At 39.6% G+C, this 25259-nt stretch overlaps 1 protein-coding gene across 5 annotated transcripts in view; it reads right to left on the bottom strand.

The window, feature by feature from the left end:
• Positions 1-9702: 9702 nt before the first annotated feature.
• Positions 9703-25259, bottom strand: part of Mbd5 (methyl-CpG binding domain protein 5) — a 111074-nt gene continuing 95517 nt past the window's right edge. For 3 of the 5 annotated variants that reach the window (XM_040745311.1, XM_040745313.1, XM_040745312.1), the window contains exons 10-12: positions 24204-24277; positions 13032-13107; positions 9703-10302 (exon numbers count right to left, since the gene is read on the bottom strand). In XM_040745311.1, coding sequence (XP_040601245.1) covers positions 10231-10302; positions 13032-13107; positions 24204-24277 — 222 coding nt within the window. In that variant the 3' untranslated portion in view covers positions 9703-10230. Of the gene's footprint in view, positions 10303-13031; positions 13108-24203; positions 24278-25259 lie in introns of those variants that run through there. The other 2 variants (XR_005877129.1, XR_005877128.1) reach the window with 2 other exon arrangements.

The following is a 25259-nucleotide window of genomic DNA, read 5'->3' as shown; positions in this document are numbered from 1 at the left end:
CAGGGAGAAATATTTGGATAGATACTTTGAGTTTATAGAAATATCAAGGTCATTCTCAAACCATAGTCCACGTTATCAGATGTTCCAGAATTCTCTGCTTTCTTTTGTTATTCTATCACCATTTACTTAAGGCTAAGTATGCCAACTTAGTGGTCTCTGTTCCATGAGCTGATAATACTCACAGTAGCAAGATGCTGTAACCTAGTGTCTTGTTGCTGGAACTAGTGCTCCTCGTGCACACAGCCCCGGTGTGAGGCGAAGCCATCTGCTGAAGTGAAGGAAGAGATGAAAAGCCATTCTCAGCTTACCTCGGTGTTTCCTCATTCCTATGTGGAATGTTCTTAAAATGTAAGTAGGATACATGGCGCTATACACACATACATAGTATAACCTTCAATTTTATTTTTATTTTCTTGACAGGAACTCCTGGTTTAATAAAGGATGGAAACTATTGTCTAAGAGAAAAGGAAGCTAGCCAGGCATGGTGACACACACCTGTAACTTCAGCTGAATGGAGACAGGTGATCAGGGCTCAGTTATCCTGCGATACATAGTAAGGCCTTGGCTCAACAAGGAGGGGAAGTAGGGTAGGGGAAGAGGAAAGGGGGGTGTTTTGCCTTAAGGTCAAAAGCACATGCTCCATCTTCTTCTTCCATTCAGAAGCTCCTGGTGGAAATTTCTAGGTATGATCTCTGATCACACTCAAAGTGACAATGCTTGTTTCTGCTCCTTTCCAGGACGCCTCAGTTCCTCAGGGATCATGATCACTCTGGTCACTGGAAAGAGGCAGAAAACCAGGAGAAAGGAAGAGCAAGTTCTCCAGCCTTCACTGACCCCTGCCCCAAAAGATGGCTCTCCCAGAGAGTCTTACATGCTTTGTTCTCAACTCCTGGGAAATGATGTTTCCTGTTCTTTGACAGACAAACCACAGCAATCAGAATCAGTCTGAAATTACCAGCTCCTGCCTCCACGTTCAGTTGAAATTTGAAGGAACTTACCTATTCAAAATAATCACTTCTTGCTTGGAAAAGGGTGCAGAGCCTGAAAAGGGTCATGGGATTTCTGAAGTCTCTCCTTAGGACCAGGAAGACTACTGGAGATGAACTTGGAAAGGAACATTGAGCTGAGCAGTCCTCTGGCTGAGTTTCCCATGGAGCTTTCACACCCAGGCAGCTCCATCAACATGGAGACCCTGTCTAGGAGTACATGTCCAGTTCCACCCTTCCATCACTGGGCAGTATTTCTTGCTCTTTCCACCGCAAAGTGTGCCTATATCTTCCCAGTATGCAAAAGTCGAGACATACTAGTTAGACAGGAATTCCCAATTAAGAAATAATCTGTAACATCATTTACAATGCGACCACTATACATGTCCTTTCTTTTCTTTTAAAAGCACTTCTCAGTATACTATCTCTTTTCATTTCATGCTAGTTTTCGGGGTACAGCTAATCCTAGGAAAGTTATGAATACACCCCAACCCATATCCTTCCAACTCTCATACTTAAATTTTCTAGGAACTTCTTAACCTAGCTTGGTTATAATCCTGAGTATTCATGCTAAATAAGAGGACACATTTAACAATACACAGGTACATGTGACCAGCTGGATCCATTAAAGTGGCCAACATCTGGGAGATCTGTGGGAGCCCACAAGTGACTCAGTTTCCATCTGCCGTCTATTCTGACTTATAAGACACTAGAGTTCAAGCTTGTTTCTGTCTCCTTGAGAGATGTGAGAAAGTTCTGATGAAGACCATGGGAGAGAGCATATTATCTAACAAGCTTCTGATGCCAGTCAGAAGGCACATAGAGATAGGGATGAAGTTACTTGAAACACTCCAAGAGTTTTAGGGGTAGCTTCTAAGTTCATTTTTCAGGTGATAAAACTAAGGAATGGAGAGGTCACACCCTAGGACTCTTCCTGGTAATTTATCTTCTAACACAAAGCTATTTGGTGTCAAGAACTGAGACCTCACATTTTAGTCTCTCAAGTCAAATATGCCCTCACCAGCACTGCTGGCTGTTCACGTTTGAAGTCTAGCCACTCATTTGTAGACCTGTTCTAGATTTCATTGTAAAGCCGAGGCTATGAAATTTTCAAATTCTATCCAATTCTGATTCTGCCATGTAACTTCTTGGATAAACAAATCCCTAGAGTACTTTGTTAGGAAATCATTTTGTTGGCTCATTTCTGCTTCCAGCACCATGAGCAGCGGAATTCATCCAGGAAAACCCACAGCTAAGTCAGTCCAGACTGTGGGGCTGGGAAGTGGAGTCACAGAAGGCATCTCCGAGGATTCACTCTAGGTAGCATGACCCTGGACAGCACAGCTTGTCTTCTGTTTGTGGCTTCCCAGGGATCCGCAGAGTCTAACAATGTCAGTGTCTTAACAGTCCCTTCTGGCAGGGGTCCCTTTGCTTGTTAACATTTTACACTGCAGTTTAGCAGTGCTTGGTACTAACTGTTTAATCTGTGTTATACCATCCAGTATTTAACACAATAAGGCAAGTGCCATTATCCTATTTTTCAGATGAAGAACCTGCCCAATCAAACTACTAGTTAGTATTGGAAGTACATTTGAATGCATATCTATCAGTACTCTCCAGGGCCCAGTTTGTGAACATTAAAATGGACTGCTTCCATGGGGGAGGGGAGTGTGCAATTCTGTGCACATGACCTCATATTACAGGGAAGGAATATTTATTAGCCCAGAGGCCACTGTATCTGATACCAGTTATTGTTTGTTTTGTTAGTGCCTGTTTATTTTTTCAAACCAGGACGAGTTTTGAAAAGCTCCCAATTTCACTGTTCATTGAATGTAGAAAGTGGCTAATTGTGGTTAGGATGTTTGCAGAACAAAGACATAATCACAGGCTGGTCTGCATGAAGAAAGGCTATGTGTTCTCTCCTACTGTGGTGTGGAGATGGCCTGTTCCAGGCGCTGACCACCTGTATTTGCTTTGCTGTCCTTCCCTAACCTTGAGTGCTCACCTTGTATTTCAAGTACCTTGTATGTTCCACCACAGCTTCTGGTTTCCCAGGAGGACAGACAAAGTGTTCACCCCAGAAGTCCACATCTGACCTACACTTACCTGTACATTCTGGTCAGCTTCTTATCACTCTAGCAAAATCCTGCTAGGGTTTTAAACCTTCCCAACCTTTGATAATCAGATTAGAAACACATTTACTTTCCTACCTGTGAAAGGAAAGAAAGGAGAAATAGAAATACAGCTGCAGTCAACTATGTGTGCATATATAACATTTCCCATGACTGCGGCTGAGGAGTCTGCTCCTCAAACGCTGGGGGGTGAGCTGTCTTTTAGATTTTGGGCTGTTTTGGACTTTAGAATATTTGCATATATATAATGAGGCATCTTGGGAATTAGATCTCAAATTAAATTTGTGTGTGTGTATTTTTTACATACATACACACTGAGGTAATTTAGTAAAAAAATTTTACTGCGTCTGACTTTTGACTACAAGTCATCAATGAAATTAGGTGTAGAACTTTCCACTTAAGATATGGTATTTTCACTAAAAAAATGCATTTTGGAGGATTTTAGATTTCAGATTAAGAATGTTCAACCTATATTAGAACAGATACATACACATATAGCTTCACTGGGATGGCATTTGACTGACAGATGTAATCTGAAAAATTATGGTAGGCTGGTATTTTATATTAAAAATTAGAAAGTTTGTGTATTTGAAAATGTTATTCTTCAGAAGAGATTTTCATGCTCTTTAGTTTTAGCTCCCCTCAGTGTGTGTGTGTTTGTGTGTGTGCATGTGTGTGTATGTGTGTGTGTGTGTGTGTGTATGTGTGCATATTACAGGGACTTGAACCTAGAGCCTCAGATATGCTAGGTAAGATATCACTGAACAATATTCCTAGGCCTTTTTTCACTTCTCATTTTGAGACAAGTCTCACTCAGTTTCCCAGGCTTGAACTTACTTTGTAGTCTTGAACTCATGATCTTCTTGTCTCAGCTTCAGACTACTTGTATACTAGACCCAGCCTGAGGTCAAAATACTTTTTCTAAAACACAAACCCAGTCATGCAACTCTTAAAAAAAGTCTACACAACAGTTCCTTATCAATACATGGTAAAAAACAAAACAAAACATGGCCTTAGTTAGGCTCCCAGGACTCTTCCAGCATTTTCTTTCATGCTTTCTTTCACCCTAAGCCTTACCATGCACTATTCTGCTATATTTAAGACACCTACATACCCCCATGTATTACGTATCTCCTTTACCTAATTTTTATTCATTTTCCACTGATGGTGCTTAAAGACTTCATCCCCATAAAGAATCAGCAGATCTGTGATGTCTCCTGCCCTGTCCCTTACAATTACCATACTTACATGTTTATTTGTCTGTCCTCTCCATCAGTTAAGTGAGGGCAGAGAACGGGCCTGTCTTGCTTACCAGAATCTCCATTGCTTCACACAGGGTGTCACACACAACAGCACTTAGTAAAGATTTATTAAGAGAATGAATATAGCAATGATACCTGTAAGATCTTCTGATTTGGTTCTGTCAGAATTGTTGAGAGGATAATCAAAAACTACCCATACCTGAACATACTGTAGGGAACATGTACGTATCACAGTCCCCAATGGCAAACACCTCATCTTGTTCCAAGGAAAGATTTTACACACCCATCTTGAAGCCTTTCACTCCCCCTAGAGATTTTAGTACTACTCTACTTGGGCTATAGGTCTTCTCGTAGACTCTGAGTCACATGTACTTAGGTAACTCCTCTAAGCTGGTATCACTGTCATGATTATTTTGGGTCTCATGATTGAGCGGTACATTCAATTTGCAGCCCAGTGGCACTGTGTCCCAGGACAGCTATGAATGTAGCCCAACACATTTATAGATGATATACTGCAGTGTCAAATGATGTTGGACACCCCTGAAAAGTATCAGGTTCAAAGTGGTGCTGAGAGCAATATATTCACTTCCTTCACCAAGATGGGTCAAGACACATTCAGTTGGCATCAATTTTGGTTGCTTCTGGCATCAGTTTACCCACTATTATGTAATGCAAGTCTATCCATAGTCTACACAGGTACATGGTCCTAAATGGGCTCAATTTAGGGAGTGTTTTGTTTTTGTTTTTAAAATTTGAATTTGAACCTTTACACTGTTGCACTTCAGCAGATATTTGGTACCTTCTGGAGTCACTTTTGATTGTTACACCTGAGATTGATGCTACTGTTACTTACAGGGGTGAAGGAAGGGATGCTGTGAAACATCTGAGAATGCAAAAGGCAGCCTCCTCAATCAGAAATGACCTGACCCCAAATGTCACTAGTACCAAGGCTGAAAGTCCTGTGCTGAGGTGACACTTGCTAGATTCTTGGGGAAAGAGTTAAGGCCTATTCATCTATGTCATACTCTCTAAGACCCAGGGGAGCAAAGCAGAAAAGAGTAAGTCGCCAAGCAGTAAGTCCCCTGCTTTATGTGTGAAAGAAAGATTTGTAGGCTATCTCTTAAGTAGAATAGTTGTCTTGGGGAAATTTTTCTACATGGACCCCTGGCACAGATCATTAAATCTCTTAGGAAAATCTCATGATGCAAGGTATTTAGCACAGAGTTCAACAGTTTTGCATGGAAAAGGGGCCTTGGGGAAATTGAAACCATATTTGTTTTTCACATTGAAAAGTTTCAGGCCGTTTTGTTTTCCTAATAGTATAATCATCTGGACAAAAATATCCATTTGAAATGTGGGTGAGATGTAAACTACTACCCTTCTACACAGACAGTCCAATGTATTTATACTTAATTCATGAAGGCATAATGTTACAAAACACATTTGTATATTATGAAGCCATATGGCATCAAATTTTCCAATTTATAGACAACTTTGTATTTACATAACAAATTATTAAATCAACCATTTTTCAGGTTTATAAAAGGTCATTGAAGTACACACACAGTGTGTATAAAAGCACATAAGGCTGATCATATATGTTTACAGTAGATACAAATTAACGTTCATATTTGAAGATAATACTTTTTCAACACTTTTTTTCTGTATCAGACTCCCCATTGTTAAGCAGGATTTCCCATGATTCCACTGTTTACAGCTTTCTGGCTCACTGACTTACTACTCACTTTTGGGTTGGTTTACACACGAATTACTAATGTTTTTACATCTTTGGCTAATGCAAACATGACAGAGGGAATCAAAGAAAAGATAAACTAACTTGGCACTATACCTGTGACTGACTGGTTTCTTTTGTTCATATCCTAATACAGGAACTCACTTTATGTTCTACACTGAAGAGCCTTGAGTCTTGCATTATGTCACTTGGACATAAATGGTCAAAGAAACAGGTATTAGTTGAGATTTAGAATCTTGGCCTTCTTTTCAGATAGTATAGTGCTCTACTGACATCCTAAGCATCCTACCAAGTCTTAAATCCTAATGCAAAAATTGCCTGTGACTTACAAGAGAAGACTGCACACTGCCCGGAAGGCAATATGCAACAATGTGTCATTATCATCTGAAAGGAAAAAAAATCAACGCTGAGAATCTTCAGAAAAATGTACAGAAGGTGAGCCACCAGCTTCAGTCCCCTACCCCACTGCTGCTGCACTATGAAGTAAGGTCATGTCTACTTTACAGACAGCAAAACTCCACATCAGGGTTTTATACAGGACTAAACGTAGCTCATGCTATTATACGGGATGATGCTCTTCAAGCATTTTCCTTCAAAGTGTAACTGAAAAGTATGCCTAAAAAAATCTTCCTTTAAAAAGTTTAAAAAAACAAGTCCTGAACTGCCTGGAATGCTATAAGACAAATCATACAAGGCCTTCTTAGTTAATTTTTAAGCATTTGAAATGATCTATTAAAACTAATTAGATGTGTAGTTTACTCTCTGTATGCTTCCCAAAACTATGAAGGGACAGAAAGTGAATTATGTTTCCTTTGTTGGTTAGGACTGTTACGTTCTCTAAAGGAAAAAACAAAACAAAAATTTTCTTCATTCTTTCCCAATGCTTGCTTTTCTTCCTTTAAAAATGCTATTTTAGGAAATAAACATTTTGCTAACAAAGGGCTAGTTTTTAATTTAAAAATAGATTGGCTTCAATAGAAAGAGAAGGAGATGGCTCTATGGAAGGACCGAAGTATGAGTGATCAATTGTAAAGTAGGTGTAACATTTCAAAAAGGGTTACAGCATTGCAGGACCTAAAATCCTGACAGTATTTACATTCCCTGCTTACATGAAACCATGGAACTGTAAGAAAAAGGAGAAAGGCCCATGTGTACAGAGGCAACCATATCTTGCACCCACAAGCAAAGCCACAGTGATCTTGAGATCATGGCAGAAGATTATACATGGTTCCCTGATGAAAAGCATACCATGGTGCAAATGGAACTCATTCAAAATCCTCAAAGAAGGTGTGGTCAAGCCATTCTTAAGATGAAATGGCCAAGGCTAAGGATGTCTTCTATGCAGCAACCCATAACACATGCAGATACACGGACTACATCAACATGCCCATGTGTCTCTGAGAACAAGCAACTATAGACACAAACAGGAAGAGTCAGGCTGATGCAAAAGAAAAACATCAGTGGTTTAAACAGACCAAATCCATCAACTTGTAACAAAAACATGCCCACTGCAAGACACAAAAGATTACTTCAGTGACTGTATGAAGGCTCGGGCAGTTGTGGGACTCTCCTTCTGGTACCCCACCCCCTTCCCCAAAGACAAAATGAACACTGTAGGAATCGCAGATACTGCAGCCATTAGTATTCCATCAGGCCTTTGGGTAAGGGTTAGAGTGGGACAGAACAGACAGAAAGACACAAAAGATCTGGGGGGAAATATCAGAACTCTGATATCAAAAGTGAGCCTGGAGGAGGATAGGGGTGGTGACACAGGCCTTTAATCCCAGCACTTGGGAAGCAGAGGCAGGAGGATCTCTATGTATTTGAGGCCACCCTGATCTACACAGCAAGTTCCAGAACAGCCAGAGCTACACAGACAGACCTCATCTTAAAAGAAAAACAGGAAATAAAGGTGACTCTGGTGATATGTTGAGTACTGTGTATTTTGGACCCCAAGAAACAACTTGAGTTTTTTTCTCCTTTTTCTTGAGTCACTAACCTCTGTTGCATAAAGGAACTGAGGAGCTTAAGAGAAGGGACAGGAAAGTAATGCTATCTAGGAGTCCAGAGCCTGGTAGGGGACAATGTCCCAGCAGCTGACTGCTGGGCTACAGAGTGACCAGGCTAGAGGACATGCAGTGCTCTCTGGGGGTTTTGGGTAGAGGCTGGTTCCAAGAAGGAGGGATAACAGATCCCTTCTTTTGACAGTCTCTAACTGAGGAGGTCTGACATTTTGTTTATGCCACCATCACAAAGAAGTGGGCGACAGGAGGCGCTGTGCTCCGCCATTATTCATTACCTTGCACTTTACGATGGCTCACAGCCATCGTAAATAGGTTTGTGTATTTGTAATGTAGTAATTTTATACATCTATTCTATTTTCTTAAATAAGACCTAACCCACATATTTCAGCCACATTAATATATATATAAATAATCTGTGAATGCTATAAATAATTTTTTCAATAAAATAAATCTGATATGTTATATACTGATAAAAATTACCATTGCTCATAATTTTGTAAGCCTCTCTCCCTTCTGTATAAATTGATACCAATGAATGACATGAAATGTGATTTGACTTATTTTTTTCTAGTACACAAAATAAGAACTGAACTGTCATCACCCTTGTCTGTTAATGGTTACAACTTGTGGCTTTTGCCTCCATGTGTGGCTTTTGCCTCCATGTATGGAAATAGAGTTTTACCTCGTCAGATATTGTCTGCAGAAAAACTTTGATGTTGAGCATTGTTGGTGGAAAGCCAGCTAGTTCAACAAGTGACTATTAAGTATCTCCTAAATAAATGATTGAGTAAAAGAGTTCATCTAAGTGTTTTATAAAACCTTTTCTGTTTTAAAACTTAGTTTTTAGAAATGCCTAAATGAAATAGCCATATCACCTTTCCAAGGTAGGAAAAGGAAAAGAGCTATCACATAGGGAGATGTTTTCTGCATATACCATAGTTATTTCCTCCCTTGAAATCAGTGCAGCTGTGTTTATTTGCACAAAACTTACACATGATTGAACATATCAGTAGTCCATCATGGATGGTTGAGGGGTCACATAGAACCCTCCACCCCAAGGAATTATTAGCAGTTAATGGCTGCTGGGGGAGTGGATGTCATTTTTCCCTTCTGGTGTATCCACTGAGAAGTTGCCTTGCTCCAGTAATAAACCTCCCACCCATGTTCAGGGAAGAAACTAGTCAGATTCACACAGGAAGACATGAAAATAGGAGGGGGACTCATTGTAAAGAGGGAGGGGGGATGGTGATGGGGTAAATGCCTCAAACGCATTATATAAATATGTGAAACTGTAAAAGAATAAAAAAGCAACAAATGGTTGAGGTTCTGAATTCTTGATTTAGGCCTGTGAGTCCTCACCCATTCAGAAATTTGCAGGCTTCCTAGACACGAAAAGCTGAGTCTAGCGCTTCTGTGTAATGCTCCTGCTAAAAAGACTTTATAAGTGGACACCCAGGGTGTGCAGTGTATGCCATGATTTGTGTATTATATTACCATGCCTTTTCTTTGCTGCTCAATACAAAACCAGCATCTTTTACATTGTCATAAAAAAGCATTTAGGTTGTATTTTTATTTATCACTTTACACTGGTAGTCTCTGGTAGGTGTACTCCATAGAAACCAAAGATTTTTGTACACTATTTCTTTGTACAATAAAAGATAAAGTGTGCATTAAGTATGCTTGTACATGACAATATTGTACAATATTTACATTTCTAATATCGCCATGAAATTCTGCATTTTCTATGTACAACACTGAAAATTCTTCAGAAACATTTGGACTATTTCTTATAATCACAATTTAGTATAATAGAAAACGTTTCTCAGCAATCACTTGACCATTTTATCACTTTGTTCATACAGGGATTTTGATTGTTTTGTTTTGTTTTCAACATTCATTTTCCTTCCTGATCCAAACACATCTCCATTGTTGCTCCTCTTAACAACCTGTGGTGGTGGTAGCTATCTGCCAGAGTTTACATTCTGATCTAACCGTGGCTGTATCAATACCTACATACAGATGTGTCTGTGCATGCTCCTTTAATAACACTGTGTTTCAGTGGAACAGTCTCTGTTATCTGGAGATCTTCCTCCTCTTGGGCTTGGGGGGCCTCATTTGTCTGTCACCCTGCGGGATTTGGTGAACCTGGAAATAAGTTGGAACAAAAACAACAGAGAGATTGGAATCACAAACACCATATGACTTCTGACAAAGAAACAGGGTGGAGAACAGTCTACTTCATTTTCAGTCACTGATATCCTAAGACACTTTAAAGATTTATGAAGACCTAAGTCAGTACACTGTCTCCACAAGGCTTGAGCAGTAGTAGAAACTGACAACTGAAGTGACACATATAAGACTCCACTGAAGACTGGAGCACAGTTTGATCTGGAGAACAGCCAGCCAGAGATCCCTAGATCACCAAGCTCACTATGGAGAGTTGGGTAAATGCATACCCTATATGCTTTTGTTATCTTCACCACACCACTGATTTTAAAACTCCTACAAAGTGTCAAAGATAAGAATATCTACATGTAGCGTAGCCCAAGGATGTTTGCTCATGAGAAGAATCAGTATGGACAATAGAACACTACTACAATTCATTGCCAGGCCTGAGTTTGTGTAAGTTGGGAAGAACAATTAACACAACTCACTGTTATGCACTATTACAGGAACTAGAAACATTTAATTCTGTGTGTCACACTGAAAAGTGGTTGAATGGCACCAGAGCACTAGATAGCAGATACATTTTGGGGGGCAGGAGTTAAGTAATCAGGTCTCCCAAGATGTAACATGACTTCTGATGTCAAAGAATGGAGGAAGACAAAGAAGACAGAGTAGACCTAAAGCTGTGGCCAAAGTAAGTGTCTAAAATGGGCATTTGCAAACAAAACCAGTGTAGTAGTTGCCAATTCCTATGGCGTAAATACTTCTACCATAGCCAATTTTAACCTACCAACATGATGTCACAGGACTTAGAGGTAGGAAAAGAACCAGTTGGGTTAATTATGTCCTTTAAATATAATGTTTAAGGGTTAGGGACTAACTCAGTTGTCAGTGCTTGCCAACACATGAAGCCCTAGATTCAATACCCAACACCAAGCCAATTAAAAAAAGGAAGTTTAGGCAACAGCAAAGGTTTAGTCAAAGGTAAAATTCTTTTATAAAAATAGTATTTAAAACTTTAAGATAATGCTCATGAACTTCCCAGACTGCTTCTTTCTTCAGACCCTTTCCACACACGTTTTTAAAACAAGTACACCTGAAATTCACAAATGAGGTGTTACGCAATTGAGGAAAGTATTTATTCACAACAATATATTGATAATATACAGGTCAAATGTGGCCTAAAAAGGTATTTTACTTAGCTATACAGTTTTTAATGTTCTGTGTGTGGACAAGTGCTTTAATAATATCTTCCAAGCAATTATAAACATGAGACATTTTACTTTTGTGTTCTTGAGAACGCTGGGGACATCTTTAAACTCCACTGCAACTTCTCACATGGCTTAACTCTGCTGGAGTGTGAAGGAGGAAGTGCTGCTTCTGAAGAACACATTCCAAGATTGCTTCATTAGGTGCTAATGCCTGGTGTTCACAATGTCTCAAGAAGAGCAATGAGATTCAGACTATTTTTACCTTTTTCATTGGACGGCACATTATATAATGCATTTCCCAACTCACTTGAGTTGAGGAGGTTTGGGCTGATAGAAGCTACGTTGACAACTCTCTGTGACCTCTCTTTCTTCACTATCAAGCAGGATGCAAAGGATACATGGGCATGGAACACGTCAAGGTCCTAAGGAGTGCTGTGCACCTCACAGAGAATCTAGGATGTGAGTGACTGAATGGAGGAGCACCTTGGTTCAGAAGGCACCTGGTCAAGTGAGACACAGCCTTTGGTTCTGAAACTCTAAGACTGGAAGTGGTCAGCAATGTAAGCAGTACATCTTTGTTGTCAATTCTCAATTCTAGAATTGTTGTTGCTCTCATACACTTATGGACAGTGTAGGCCCATCCTAGAAGATGCTGAGTTGTTGGTCACTGGTATAGACCTACCAATTTAATAGGAAACTCAGTGTCATCCCATTGTAGGTTAGATTACCAAATTTTTATGACCTACACCAATGGCAATGGCAACATTTTGTGAACCCTGAAGTATTACCCATCACTGAGCAGCCACTGAATGGGTTGTTAGAATTTGCATTACCTAAGTTAAAGTATCAGTAAATTCCTTTTCATTGCTACAAAGCCTGAAATCATTCTTATTTCAAAGGGATTACTAAAATTAGATGTATGTGTTCATTTAAGTCTATATTGGAGAGAAGGCTTTACATGCCTCACCTCAAACTATCCCATACACAGTTCAACAAAAATGTGAAGAGATAGCACATTATATCCTTAATCACAGCATTTATAGTTTACACCAACAGAAGTTTGCACAAAACATTTTAATTTTGAGATAGCAGGAGGAAAAGGAGAAGTCAGTATACTCTTGAAATTGACCAAAGTTTTCTTATCTCTCTTTCCCCCTTACACGTAAAGTTTTCATTGCTGAATATTTTGGTTACATTGATGGCCACTGCTACTCACAGTCAAATGCAGAAAGCTGTGGTTGGGACCTCACCATATTGCTGCTGACACCTAATGAACCTTTGTAGGAAAACAAAAGTTACTTATCTCTGAAAAAAAAGTCATAGCAAATGTAGGCTCCTTTTTTTCTTAAATGCTTTTTTGGTATCAGACTTTTCCTTGTGTAGCAGTTTATTGCTATGAGAGTTATTTCACAATTTCCAAGAGAGGTTACCAAAAAAGTGTTAATGCAATTTATTTTCAAAGAAACACAATATAATGAGAAAAATAAATTAACTTACAGTCCCAGACATTTTGTCCAGTTCACTCATGGCCTCATGAATAGCAGCTTCTAAATGGTTATTTAGCTTTCCACTTCTGGAATTAATGAAAATAACATGCCAGATTAACAAATTAAAGAAACAAAAGTCTTGATTTATTTCCCTAATCAGAAAACAAATATGCTGATTCTATCAGAGAAACTCAATCTAGAATCATGTTTGGAAAATTCAGGCCATAACACATCACTCTGGAGTTCCCACCACTGAACACTAAAGACTAAAGTAACAACACCACTAACAATGAACCCAGGAAGCCCACCCCACCATGTCCTTCTTCTGCATTCTAGTGAAGAAGGTAACGGTCAGGGGCTCTGTGACCTCCAATCCAGTCTCTCTCTCTTTTTCTAACTAATTAATTTATTTTAGTAGCACTCTTATTTACATATCCACTTCCCATTCCCTCGCCCTCGCATCCTCCTATGCTTCCCATCGACCCCCCCTACTCACCACCCACTCCCCAGGGATAGTGAGGCCCTCCACCGGGGGGGATCATCAAAGTCTGTCTCTTGCATGGCTGTTTTTCAGCAGTGAAATAGACTGTAGCTAGGACATAGGGACTGAACTGCAGGCTCTGGCCACTAGGGAGCTCCCTCCACCCTTTCTGGATCATCTCAGCTATGTGGAATTGAGCAAAAAGAAAGCTACATTCTGATGCACTGTCCAGGTAAGAAACAGCATGTTGCCTTGTCACACCTGAGGCCCAGAGGCTGGTTTCACCACATTTTCCCTTACACTGAAGTGACACCCAGAATGTGACTGTCTCAGGTGCCTCCTCACTCAGCATTCCACTTCATGTAATCCATGAATGACATACCACACATGCCATTTTTGAAACTGATATGGATGGAACTGTTGTGCCCATTACTACAGTCAAACAAATTGATCTTGTCTATGGCTATACATGCTTTCACCTACCGTCTTTCCCCTCCTCATCTACATATAAATCTTACTCCCAAGTCTTCTGAATATGCAGGCAATCTATTCCCATCAGGACATTTGATGGGAAAGTGGCTGAAGCAGGCTCCTACAGTAGGCTACCATTAACATGTCTCTGCAAGAGTTAAGTCTTGTCTCAGCATCTACATGGAGACTGGAAATTTATACTTGTGGGAGGAAACATTCTTCAACTTCAGTGGAATGCCATTTACTAGAGTGCTCCCTAGGTTTTATCTTCAATACACAATCATTCCTATATTTTGTTTTTTTCTTGTGCCTTACAGATGCTCAGTTATCCACCTTTGAGTATTATACTTTTGGGCACACCAGGAAGGCTGCATGTATTTGCTAAGTGGATTTGTCCAAAGTGAACATAAATGGTTCTATATCTTAGTTAAAGAAATGTGCACGTAAATCAGTTCAACTGAAAAGAAAGATTAGCCTACTAACCAATTATACGGATAATACCAATAATTCCCTCTACCTTTTGCTGACCTTATAAGCCATCTATCCGTCTGTCTGTTTGTCTGTCTATCTATTTAAACACTAATTAAAAAGCTAAAATGCAGATAAGTTCAGAGAACAAAATAATCGCAACATACCCACTCCCCAGAATGGGTTGTTAATAAATTACATGTTCATATTAAGTATTTGTTATCAAAAAGATAAATCTGGTATTTATACTTGGTGACTATTCTCAGTTATTCTCTCCCATATATGTTTTATATGATACAACCACGGACAGAATTGCTTTATGTATTTATACACACAAAAAAGCTGTCACGACACATATTATTATTATATTATTACTATTACTGTTACCATTACTATTATTTTGAGGCAGGGTCTTGCCAATGTAGATCAGGCTGGCCTAGAACCCTGAAGCCTCTCCCTCCATGCTGGGATAAAGACATGCACCACTATGCCAGTATTCCTGTATCATTATTTTTGGGCACCATTCAAGTTGATACAAATTTTTCATTCCTTCTTCACAGTGCACAGCATTTCCACATATACACTTCCTGCTATTCTGGTTTTGGGGACTCCTGCATCTTGTGGGGTCACTCTGAGTTGTTTTTCCCGTGATGAGTTTGTTAAGTGTGATCCAGGATGGCTGGAAAGAAACTCGAATCCAGTACTCTGGAGCCATCTATGCTTGGCTAAGGTTGGGCTAGGATCTTATTTAAGGGCTATTTGGTGAGACTCATGGTAAGAGTCTCCATGGGCAAACTGCCCAACATCGTTACGCTTTCTGCAGTGTACTTAACAGGCTTATCTTTGTCTTTTGGATTGGGAAACAGGCATTGACATTTTTCAAATATTAAAAAAATACTTATGTACATGGGTGTTTTGCTTGAAAGTAAGTTTGCACATCATGTACATGCCAGGTACCCACAGAGGCTAAAAGAAGGTATTGGATTCCCTGGGACTAGATTTAGAGATGGCTGTTAGCTACTGTGTGGGAACAGAAACCCCAGTCCTCTGGAAGAACACCCAGTACTCTTAACCACTGAGCCATCTCTCCTTCCCCCATATGCATTTATGTTTCAAGGATATTTAATTTTATGTATTTTGATTATAACATATTATGGAATTAAAGTGGACTATACCTAAAATGTTTTAAGTAGCTAAAAAGAAAACATTTCATTAAAAAATCCATCATGGAACTGTGTTCTCTTCCCTTGGACCATTTTTTTTTTCAAAAATGTATTTATTTATTTAAGTCTGAAAGTGCACAAGCCATGGTGTTGAGGTCAAGGTCAGGTTGTGGGAGTTGGTTCTCTCTGACCATATGATCTGAACTTATTATCTGAACTCAAAAGCACGTTTACTCACTGAGTTGCTTTGCTAGACCTCCCCTGAATCTTAAAAGCAAAAGTACTAGTTATTGAAAGATTTATATTTGCCAAGAATTGTGTTAGATCTTTATGTATTATCTCATTTAATCTTTACAGTAATCTCATGAAATTGGTATTGTGATAACTGTGTATATATCATACTTTGCATTTTTAGGTGAAAAGAGTGAAATCAATTATAAGTATGTAATTAGGAAAGCATATATTTAACTATAGCTTTTCAAAGTAAGAGTCATGATTCTTTCCAACGAAGAACATAGTAACATTATGATGAAAGTACATGTACTTGATGAATGTACATGATGAAATGACTTAACGACATTACTTATTGAGTACAAAGTCAGAATACTAGGTACTCATCGTTTACCCAATTATTGAAATAATAATTGTAGAAATAAATGCAACATGGGCCAGTGAAATGGTTCAATGGGAAAAGGCACTGGTTATCAAAGTCTGATGACCTGAGTTTGACCCCCAAAACAGATGCGGTGGAAGAAGAGAACCAACTCCCACAAGTTGTCTTCTGATCTCCACACATTTGTCATAGCATGTGCATGTGCCCCCAAGTACTTAAAACAAAATATTAAATGTATACACCAAACAGGCCGGTGTTGTTTGTAATAACAGATAATAAGAGAATAAACATATAGGTGTGGAGCATGATACTATTTGGAGGCATCATGAGAGTCAAGAGGCAACGAGAGCTTTTTCTAGCTATCACATCGACAGAACAGTTCCCACAGTATTTGTGCTTGGGACAAATAAGCTTAAAAGAGGAAGAGAAACAGCCATGAGTTCTTAAAGGAATAATTAGTCAAATTTTGGTTTTCCAGTTCTGAGAGCCTTCCTGTGGAGTCTTTGCTAGTATTTTCTATTTCCTGCTGACATTTAATAATAAACATTTTTACTAATGGACACTCTAAACCCTAACTGAATAAACAACAGACATTCATATAATCACATTTCTGGTCACTAATGGAGATAATTGCCACTTCTCTTCTCTTTTGACTATATTGCCACATATTATCTGTATCTTTACTAATTAAAAAGAATAAAAAGGCCAGGTAAAATCTGTGAATGATACAAGATGTAAGTGTGAACTGAGAAATTAAATATGACTTTATAAGATTCAGCTTAGAATGTCTATAACTCATTTCAGGTAAAACATAAGAAATATGAATAAAAATGGAGAAAGTCAAGAACTCTGTACTCTGAAAATCTACTCTATATAGCAGTTTGAAAATTTAAGACAATTTAAAAAATCTAAGTCCAATTTATTCTATGTATTGTTTGGGAGTTTCATATAGGCATATGATTTTCAGAAAACCCACAACCCCTACTATTTCTCCTACTCCTCCTCCTACCACTTTTTCCTCCCAACTTCATGTGCTGCTTCTTCTTGTTTTTCCTCCTCCTCTTCCTCATTCTTCCCTCTCCTTCCTCCTTTTAATACCACTGAGTCCACTTAGTGATTACATATATATATATATATGGATATAAGACCACTGACTAAAGTCTGGATAGACTCTCAGGGGCCACAACTCTCAAGAAAACCGACTCTACCTCCCTCACAGCCATCAGCTGCCAATAGCTCCTCCACTAGGAGAAGAGCTCCTCCATGTCCATGTTGGAATTTTGGCTGTCCTGCTTCTGTACATCAATCATAGCCGCTGTGTGTTTTGTGTGCAGTCATGTCTGGCAAATAATACTTTACTGCAGATGGTCACTAGCTCTGGCTCTTAAAATCTTTCTGTCACTCCTTCTTCCGAGATGAACCTTGAACCTTGGGACGAAAGGTGTGATACAACTGTCTTCTTTAGAACTGAACACTTCAGTCTCTTATTCTTTACATGTTGATCAGTTGAGGGTCTCCATACTAATCACCATCTACTGAAGAGAAGTATTAGTTTACAGATATAAATATCTTAGGGACAGTTTATTACTATGCCTACTCAGCAGAATAATAGCAGTAGTTACTCTTTTTTGACCTGTGACCTAGCCAGCCATGCCATTTTGGCTCAATTAGTGGTACCAGGCATGCATTATACCTTGTGGATCAGGCCTTAAATCTAATTTGAAAAAGTGGTTGCTTACTCCCTAACACCAATGCCACTATTATACTAGTGAATTTGTATTGCCAGGATGCTCATTTTTGTAGTTTGTTTGTTTCACAGATGGGCCATAGAGTGAATTATTTTTTTATGCTAGTAGTTTATACAGCATCTTCTATCTAGCACTATGAAAGATATCCAGGATTAATGAAGCTTCCAAATAGGTACCAGCTTGATTTATACATGTCCATAACTTAAGTATGTAGTGCCATTTCTCAGTTTTAAAGTAAAAATTAGCTTATTTTTTATCATTTACCATTTTCTAGCTTTGTAAGATATCAGGTAAAGAAAAGAATTTGTGTACACATAGAAGGCTGGATCTCCTAGTAATTGAAAATAATATATCTAAAAGCTTTGGAATATTTCTTTTGTAGAGGCACTTCTTTAAGCAGAAGATTAGCCTAAATTAAGCGTTAAAATGTTACTAATTCTTATGTTTATGATGTAACTATTATGTCAATTTGAACATATTATTTATGATATTGTTTAAGATATTAATGATTAAAATGATTACATAAAATTCTAACCATTTACGTGTTTCAACTGGCAAAAAACACTCAACAATATATTTCTTTCACTTTCAACTATATAGGCCAAGTACTATGTGTAAGGATCTCTATATTATCTATGTTATAACAGTCTTAAAGTAGTAATTAATATGCATATTTTAGAAATGATGACTTTAGGCTCAGAGAGATTAAGCAACATACTCAGAGGCATATAGCTATGAAGCAACAGAAATTAGGATCCAGGTCAAGAATCAACCTTTTAACTCTCTAAACACTTTTCCTTTTCAGACCTTTCTTCTTCTTAGTCTACAACAATACTTATATCTTTGTCATCGCTGTGGTTTGAATGTTAAATGTTGCACATATGAACACCTAGTCCCAAACTGTACTGCTGTTTGGGAAGGCTTTAAACCTTTAGGAAGTAAGTGGACTACTGGGAGAAAGACCTTGAGGTTTTAAGCCTGTTGATGGAATGTGGCCAGCCAGCTTCCAGTTCTTGCCACCAAGCCTTACCAGCCTGTGATTAAGTGTTTTCTATCAGGATAGATTGTGTCCCTCTGGAACTGTCAACAAAATAAGCCCTTTCTCCCATGAGTTGCTTTTGTCAGGTATTTTCCTCACAACAATGAGAAAGTTAACTCAAAAATCTCCTATTGTAGTTCTGGTGAGATGGGTCGGTGGTTCAGAGAACTGTTGCTCCTGTAGAGGGCACCAGCTCAGTTTCCTGCTGCTTTGAACCATGGGTAATTTCAGTTCTATGGGATCTGATGTCCTCTTCTGACCTCCACAGGTACCAGGCACACACATGATGCACATACAATGCAGGCAACACACACACACACACACACACACACACACACACACACACACACACACACACACACCACCACCACCAATAACAACAACAACGACAACAACAATAAAAATAAAGACAGCAAATAAACTAACAAAAACATAAAAATAAAACGCCCCACCTTTATTGTGGTTTCCCAGGAAAACTTCACAGGAAGAGTAGGAAAGAGAGTGAACACCTGTGACTTGCCCTCTCTACTCCCTTATTTTATTCCACAACCCACGAGTACTTTGTATATCATCAAAGGACTGGAAACTAGTGTTGCTATGGTCAAATGGCCCCCAAACTACCCAACGAAAGTCTCATTTCTTGCCTTACTGTATGGATCTCTGTTGATTGTTTCAGCCTTTGTTTTCTTTCTCTTTTTTATTTTAATTTTAAATAGCTTGTTTTACATGTCAATCCCAGTTCCCTCTCCCTCCCCTCCTCCAGCACCCCCCCCACCATCCTCCCATCCTCCCACCCTATTGCCAATTCCTTCCACATAGGGGATATCTAGAGTCTGTCATTTCACTCAGGGTAAGGTCCAGGCACTCCCCTAAGAGTCCGGGCTGAGAGAGTATCCCTCTTTATGTTATGGACACATGATGTCTGTTAGTATTCGAGGGATAAACACTGATCCACTGCTCAGGACCCCATAGGTTGCCCAGGCCTCCTCACTGACTCTCACATTCAGGGGGTCTGGATCAGTCCCATGCTGGCCTCCCAGCTGTCGGTCTGGGGTCCAAGAGCTCTCCCCTGTTCATATCAGCTGTCTCTACTGGTTTTGCCAGCCCATTCTTTGCCACTTTGCTCATCGCTCCTCTCTCTCTGTCGCTGGGTTCCTTGGGTTCAGTTCAGTGTTTAACTGTGGGTGTTTGCCTCTGCTTCCATCAGTCACTGGATGAAGGCTCCAGGATGGTTATAGACATCAAGTTCATTATCAGGAATGGGCATTCGAGGTGGTTTCTCCACTATTGCTTAGCTTGCCAATTGGTGTTATCCCTTTAGATCACTAGAGGTCACAATGGTGCCTGATCTGTCTTCTAACCTATGATTCCCTCTTCCCCCATCCTATCCCCCCAGTCCACCTTCCTGTTCCCCCATGACCTACTCTCTCTTCCTCTTCTCCCCCTCTCTATTTCCCAGCTCCAAAGAACTCAAGAAGCAAGTCTCCAAAACACCAAAGGATCCAATTAAAAGGTGGGGTACAGAACTAAACAGAGAATTCTCAATAGAGGAAGCTAAAATGGCCAAGAGACACTTAAGAAAGTGCTCAACATCCTTAGCCATCAGGGAAATGCAAATCAAAACAACTTTGAGGTACCATCTTACTCCTGTCAGAATGGCTAAAATCAAAAACACTGAAGACAATTTATGCTAGAGAGGATGTGGAGAGAGGGGAACACTCCTCCACTGCTGGTGGGAGTGCCAACTTGTACAGCCACTTTGGAAATCAGTATGGAGATTCCTCAAGAAAATGGGAATCAATCTACCATAAGACCCAGCAATTCCACTCTTAGGTATATATCCAAAAGAGGCAAATTCATACAACAAGGGCATCTGCTCCACTATGTTCATAGCAGCATTATTTGTAATAGCCAGAACCTGGAAGCAACCTAGATGCCCCTAAACTGAACAGTGGATAGAGAAAATGTGGTACATTTACACAATGGAGTACTACTCAGCAGAAAAAAAAACAATGGAATCTTGAAATTCGCAGGTAAATGGATAGCACTGGAAGAAACCATGTGTGAGGTAACCCAGTCACAAAAAGACAAACATGGCATGTACTCACTCATATATGGATTTTAGACATGGATCAGGAGAGTGCCTGTCTGCACTTCCACTGACAGAGAGTCTGGGAAACAGGAAAGATATGCATGGTACCCAAGAGAAGAGAAATGAGGCAAGATCTTCTTTCTCTTTTTTGAGATAGGTTTTCACTCTGCTGGTCTTGAACTCATGGTGATCCTTCTGCCTCAACCTGCCAGAGTGCTGGGACACATGCCTAAGCCACCATGCCCAGCTTCTGTCTTAGTCTTCTAAGGTCCTCCCCTCTCCCCCTGGTTCTTCTCCTCTTTCCTAGTCATTCATCCCACCTTCTTCATTCTGTTTAACGTCTAATTTTCCAGCACTCAGTCCTTAGTACACCAACTCCAAATTGGCAGTATACCTGTGTATGACTGTGTATGACTGAGCATTTTTACATGTCAAATACCATTTTTCATACCTGTCTGTCAGCTACCCCACTGAACCCAAAGTATACCCAACAGTTCCCTGCAAATTTCTATGCCAGCCAGTTTCCGCTCCCCTCCTAATCACACAAGCCCCAGGCCTTGACTGCTTTCCTTCCTGTTTTGATTATCACCACGTTTTGTAATTTTGCCTCCTAAACATTTCCAGAGCACGTTTCTTCTCTTCCGTCTTCGTTACTGCTTTGCTTCTTACCCTTCCTTGTCTACTGGGGTGAACTCCTAGATGATCTGCCACTAAGACTGTTTTCTAAAGAGTCCTCTTCTATATTCATATGGAAGTGAAAATCTGACCACCTACCCGCTTTGGGCACTTCAAGTAAAGCAAAGAGTCAATATATTGGCTCCTGCTTATACTTCAGTCATACACTTAAACTGTTTTGTCTGATGCCTTCCCCAGTTCAGTACTGACATTATCTACACTGTCCTACCTGAGCCCATTTTGGTAGTGCGTAAGTTTTGGCTTAGGTGTCATCTCCAGGAACCATTCCTTTTCTTTCTTCCTTTCTGTCTTCCTTCCTTCCTTCCTTCCTTCCTTCCTTCCTTCCTTCCTTCCTTCTTTCCTTCCTCTCTCCCTCCCTCCCTCCCTTCCTTCTTTCCTCCTTTCCCTCCCTCCCCCCCTCCATCAGGGTCTCTTTATATGGCCCTGGCTTTCCTGAAACTCACCATATAGACTAGGTTGGCCTTGAACTCAGAGATCTACCTGCCTCTGGCTCCTGAGTGCTAGGATTAAAGGTATGTGCCAAGATACCCAGTTCTGGGAACCATTCTTTGTTGAGTTCACTGTTATTCTCTGTTTCTCATATATACTTTCCTTGCTATTTTCAAATTTTAATTGTGGGTTCCTGAATCTGTCTCTAAGAACTATATCACTGTGCCTGCCATAGTTATTTTTTTCTAAATTAGGAATAAATAAAATTGGGAATAAACAAATGAGTAAATAAGTGATTTGGTTCTATATCATATACCAGTTACATAACTTTCAACTAATTATTCAAGATATTTGGGTCTTAGTGTCCTAATTTGCAAATGGGCTCAGCAATTATGTCTTATCTTGTGATAGGGAGAATAACACAAAAGAAAACAATGGCCATGTATAATGCAAAACCCTCTACTAATGTACACAGACCAACCAGTGTGGTTAGACAATAGCATGATAAATACAGCTGCATGCTACTACCTATGTTTCATGTTTTCTTCTTTCTATCCAATCTGTATGCGAAATTGTATGATTACTTATGATAAATAGCACTGCTATAAACAGTCCCATATCGATTCACTAAAAACAGGAAACTGGCTTTAAAGAAACAATTTTAAAATAAGTGTGTGTTACTCATTATCTTTCAGAAGTGGCATAAGTGAAATGTAGGGCAAAGGAGAGATTCAGTTCATCTCAAAGCAGTGTTTATAAGTATCTAGAGGAAGTTATTCACTTCTGTGTTACCAAGTGTATCTTGCAAACAACCCAAATACATAGTGTGCCTCCCGGATGGAAGCTTTGGGTCTTTTACAACAAAAGCACAGGCACCACTGAGCCCTCAACACAACTCACTATAAATGTGTGGCACTGGTATTTCACAATATCCCTCCTTTCTCTTGTGTTAATTTTACTAGTCTTGTCCTACACATAACCTCTGCAGGGGAAGTGCCACTTCAGATTAGAAGGCTTGGATCTTTTAAACCAACAAAGGCTAAGTCTATGTCTTAAGGGGTGTGTTTAAGGATCATTTTACAAATGAATAAATATTATAATGTGCAATTTTTCTGAAAAAAATTAGTGTGTGTGTGCCCATGTGCTCAGTGTACCCACAACATGGTGTACATGTGGGCAGCAGAGTACAACTTGTAGGAGCTGGTTTTCTTCTTCCACTATGTGGGTCCAGGGTTTCCAGGGACCATCAGGCTCAGGGCCAAGTACCTTAACTGAGTCAGCAATATAATAATAGGTTGTTGGAAGATGGGGAACTGAACAGGTATGTCAATGATAAGGTTTAAATTAATCCTCTGTATACACATACAGAGCTACACTCGTTTCTCCATCTTAATATGAAATGGTTACAATTCATAAACTACCTTATAAAATGCTTTATAACATTACTTGATTATCTGTATGTTTTATTCATCAAATAACAATCCAGGGCAACTTGAATAATAATGGTTCAAAGTTCACTTTCACGTCAGAATTCCAAGAGAACTTCTATTCAAGAGCACAACTCTAGTGAAACAACAGCAGAAGCCCCAAGCATCACTCTGACCAGTGGGTAACCTGCTAATGTCTTCACACATGTATAACAACAGATGCTCCCCTCACCAGTATTTGAATTGCAAACAACAGACTCACTAAACTTGTGGAGCATATTTAATTGCTATTAAGGAAACATTAATCACATTTTCTTTCCTACTAAGCTAGGAGGTTAGAATGTAGGAAGGAAAGAATGAAGAAGCAAATCCCACACGCCACATGGACAAATTACATAGAAAATGTCTATTTGTAATAGTTGGTTTGGGGTGTCCATTATGGTCCTCTGATGAGAAATATCAAAGAGCTGTAGTACCTGGATCACGACATGAAACAAATCAGTGAGACTTCACAGTCCCAGAAGGAAAGACAAAACGGAAAACCAAGGTGCTTACTTTCTGTTCCTTTTCCGGACTCGGCTGTAGGCTTCTAAACCTTCTGTTAGGGTCTTCAACTTCTCGGGCTCCACCTGAGTGAAGGTATGAAGACCAAACCACATTACCCAGACCTGTAATTGTTGAAAGTGCTTTTTATTTACTTTCTTGCCAGATAGCAAGTGTGGCACTGGGGAAAGGAGACCCACCCCCAACCGATCAGCAAATGTACTGTCCTTCCTCAATTATAGGCAACTTCTGGGACTTTTAAGTTGAAGCATCAGTGGAAATGAAAGCCAGTTTGGCTTTGACATTGTCAGTGTTTTGAAAAGAAAAAGCCTGGAATTAAAATAATTTTCAATATACATAATCATCTAGCTCACAAATCCTGGCCCACTTTCTCCACTGCCTTATGCTCTCAGCAGTGGCATCTTTACAGCTTGTAGGGAAAGCTTAGAGTTGTGCTCAGGGCAGAGGGTGAGCTTTGGAGTTCACAGGTTGGATCTGGGATCTTTCTTTTTAAAATATGAATTCAATATTTAAGCATTCTTGAAAAAGTTTTAGATTTATTTATTTTATTTCACGTGTATGAATGTTCTGCCTGGGTGTATGTATGTTCATCCTATGCATGCCTGGTGCTTATGGATATCAGAAGCGGTCGCCAGAGCTTCTGGAACTGGATTTACAGATGGTTGTGGGTGCTGGGAACTGAACTTGGTCCTCTCCAAGAACAAATGCTCTTCACTGCTGAGTAAACTCTTCAGTCCCAGACACTTTGGTTTTCTAAGCCCCATTTTCCCCGTCATCAAAAGGCCAGTAACACCTATTCTACAGTTATGTTTTCTGAGATCATTAGAATGAAACCCCATATTGTACATATCCTAGTGAAAAGCAATTATTACGTAGAGTGCATTAGGCACCTCAGAGGCCAGAAAATAAGAGTAGAAGCCATGCATAGTTCTTTGCTAAAGGAAGGAGGGGTTGATACTTAGTGGGCTTGGCTCCTCTCCTGTCCTGCCAGCACTGCAAATCTGTGAAGGTGACTTATTCTACCTACTTGGCTACCCAGTGGGGTTG

The sequence above is a fragment of the Mesocricetus auratus genome, unplaced genomic scaffold (assembly GCF_017639785.1).
Source record: "Mesocricetus auratus isolate SY011 unplaced genomic scaffold, BCM_Maur_2.0 Super-Scaffold_100004, whole genome shotgun sequence".
In the NCBI taxonomy this organism is placed as follows: Eukaryota; Metazoa; Chordata; class Mammalia; order Rodentia; family Cricetidae; genus Mesocricetus; species Mesocricetus auratus.
This window is presented reverse-complemented; position numbering and strand designations above follow the sequence as displayed.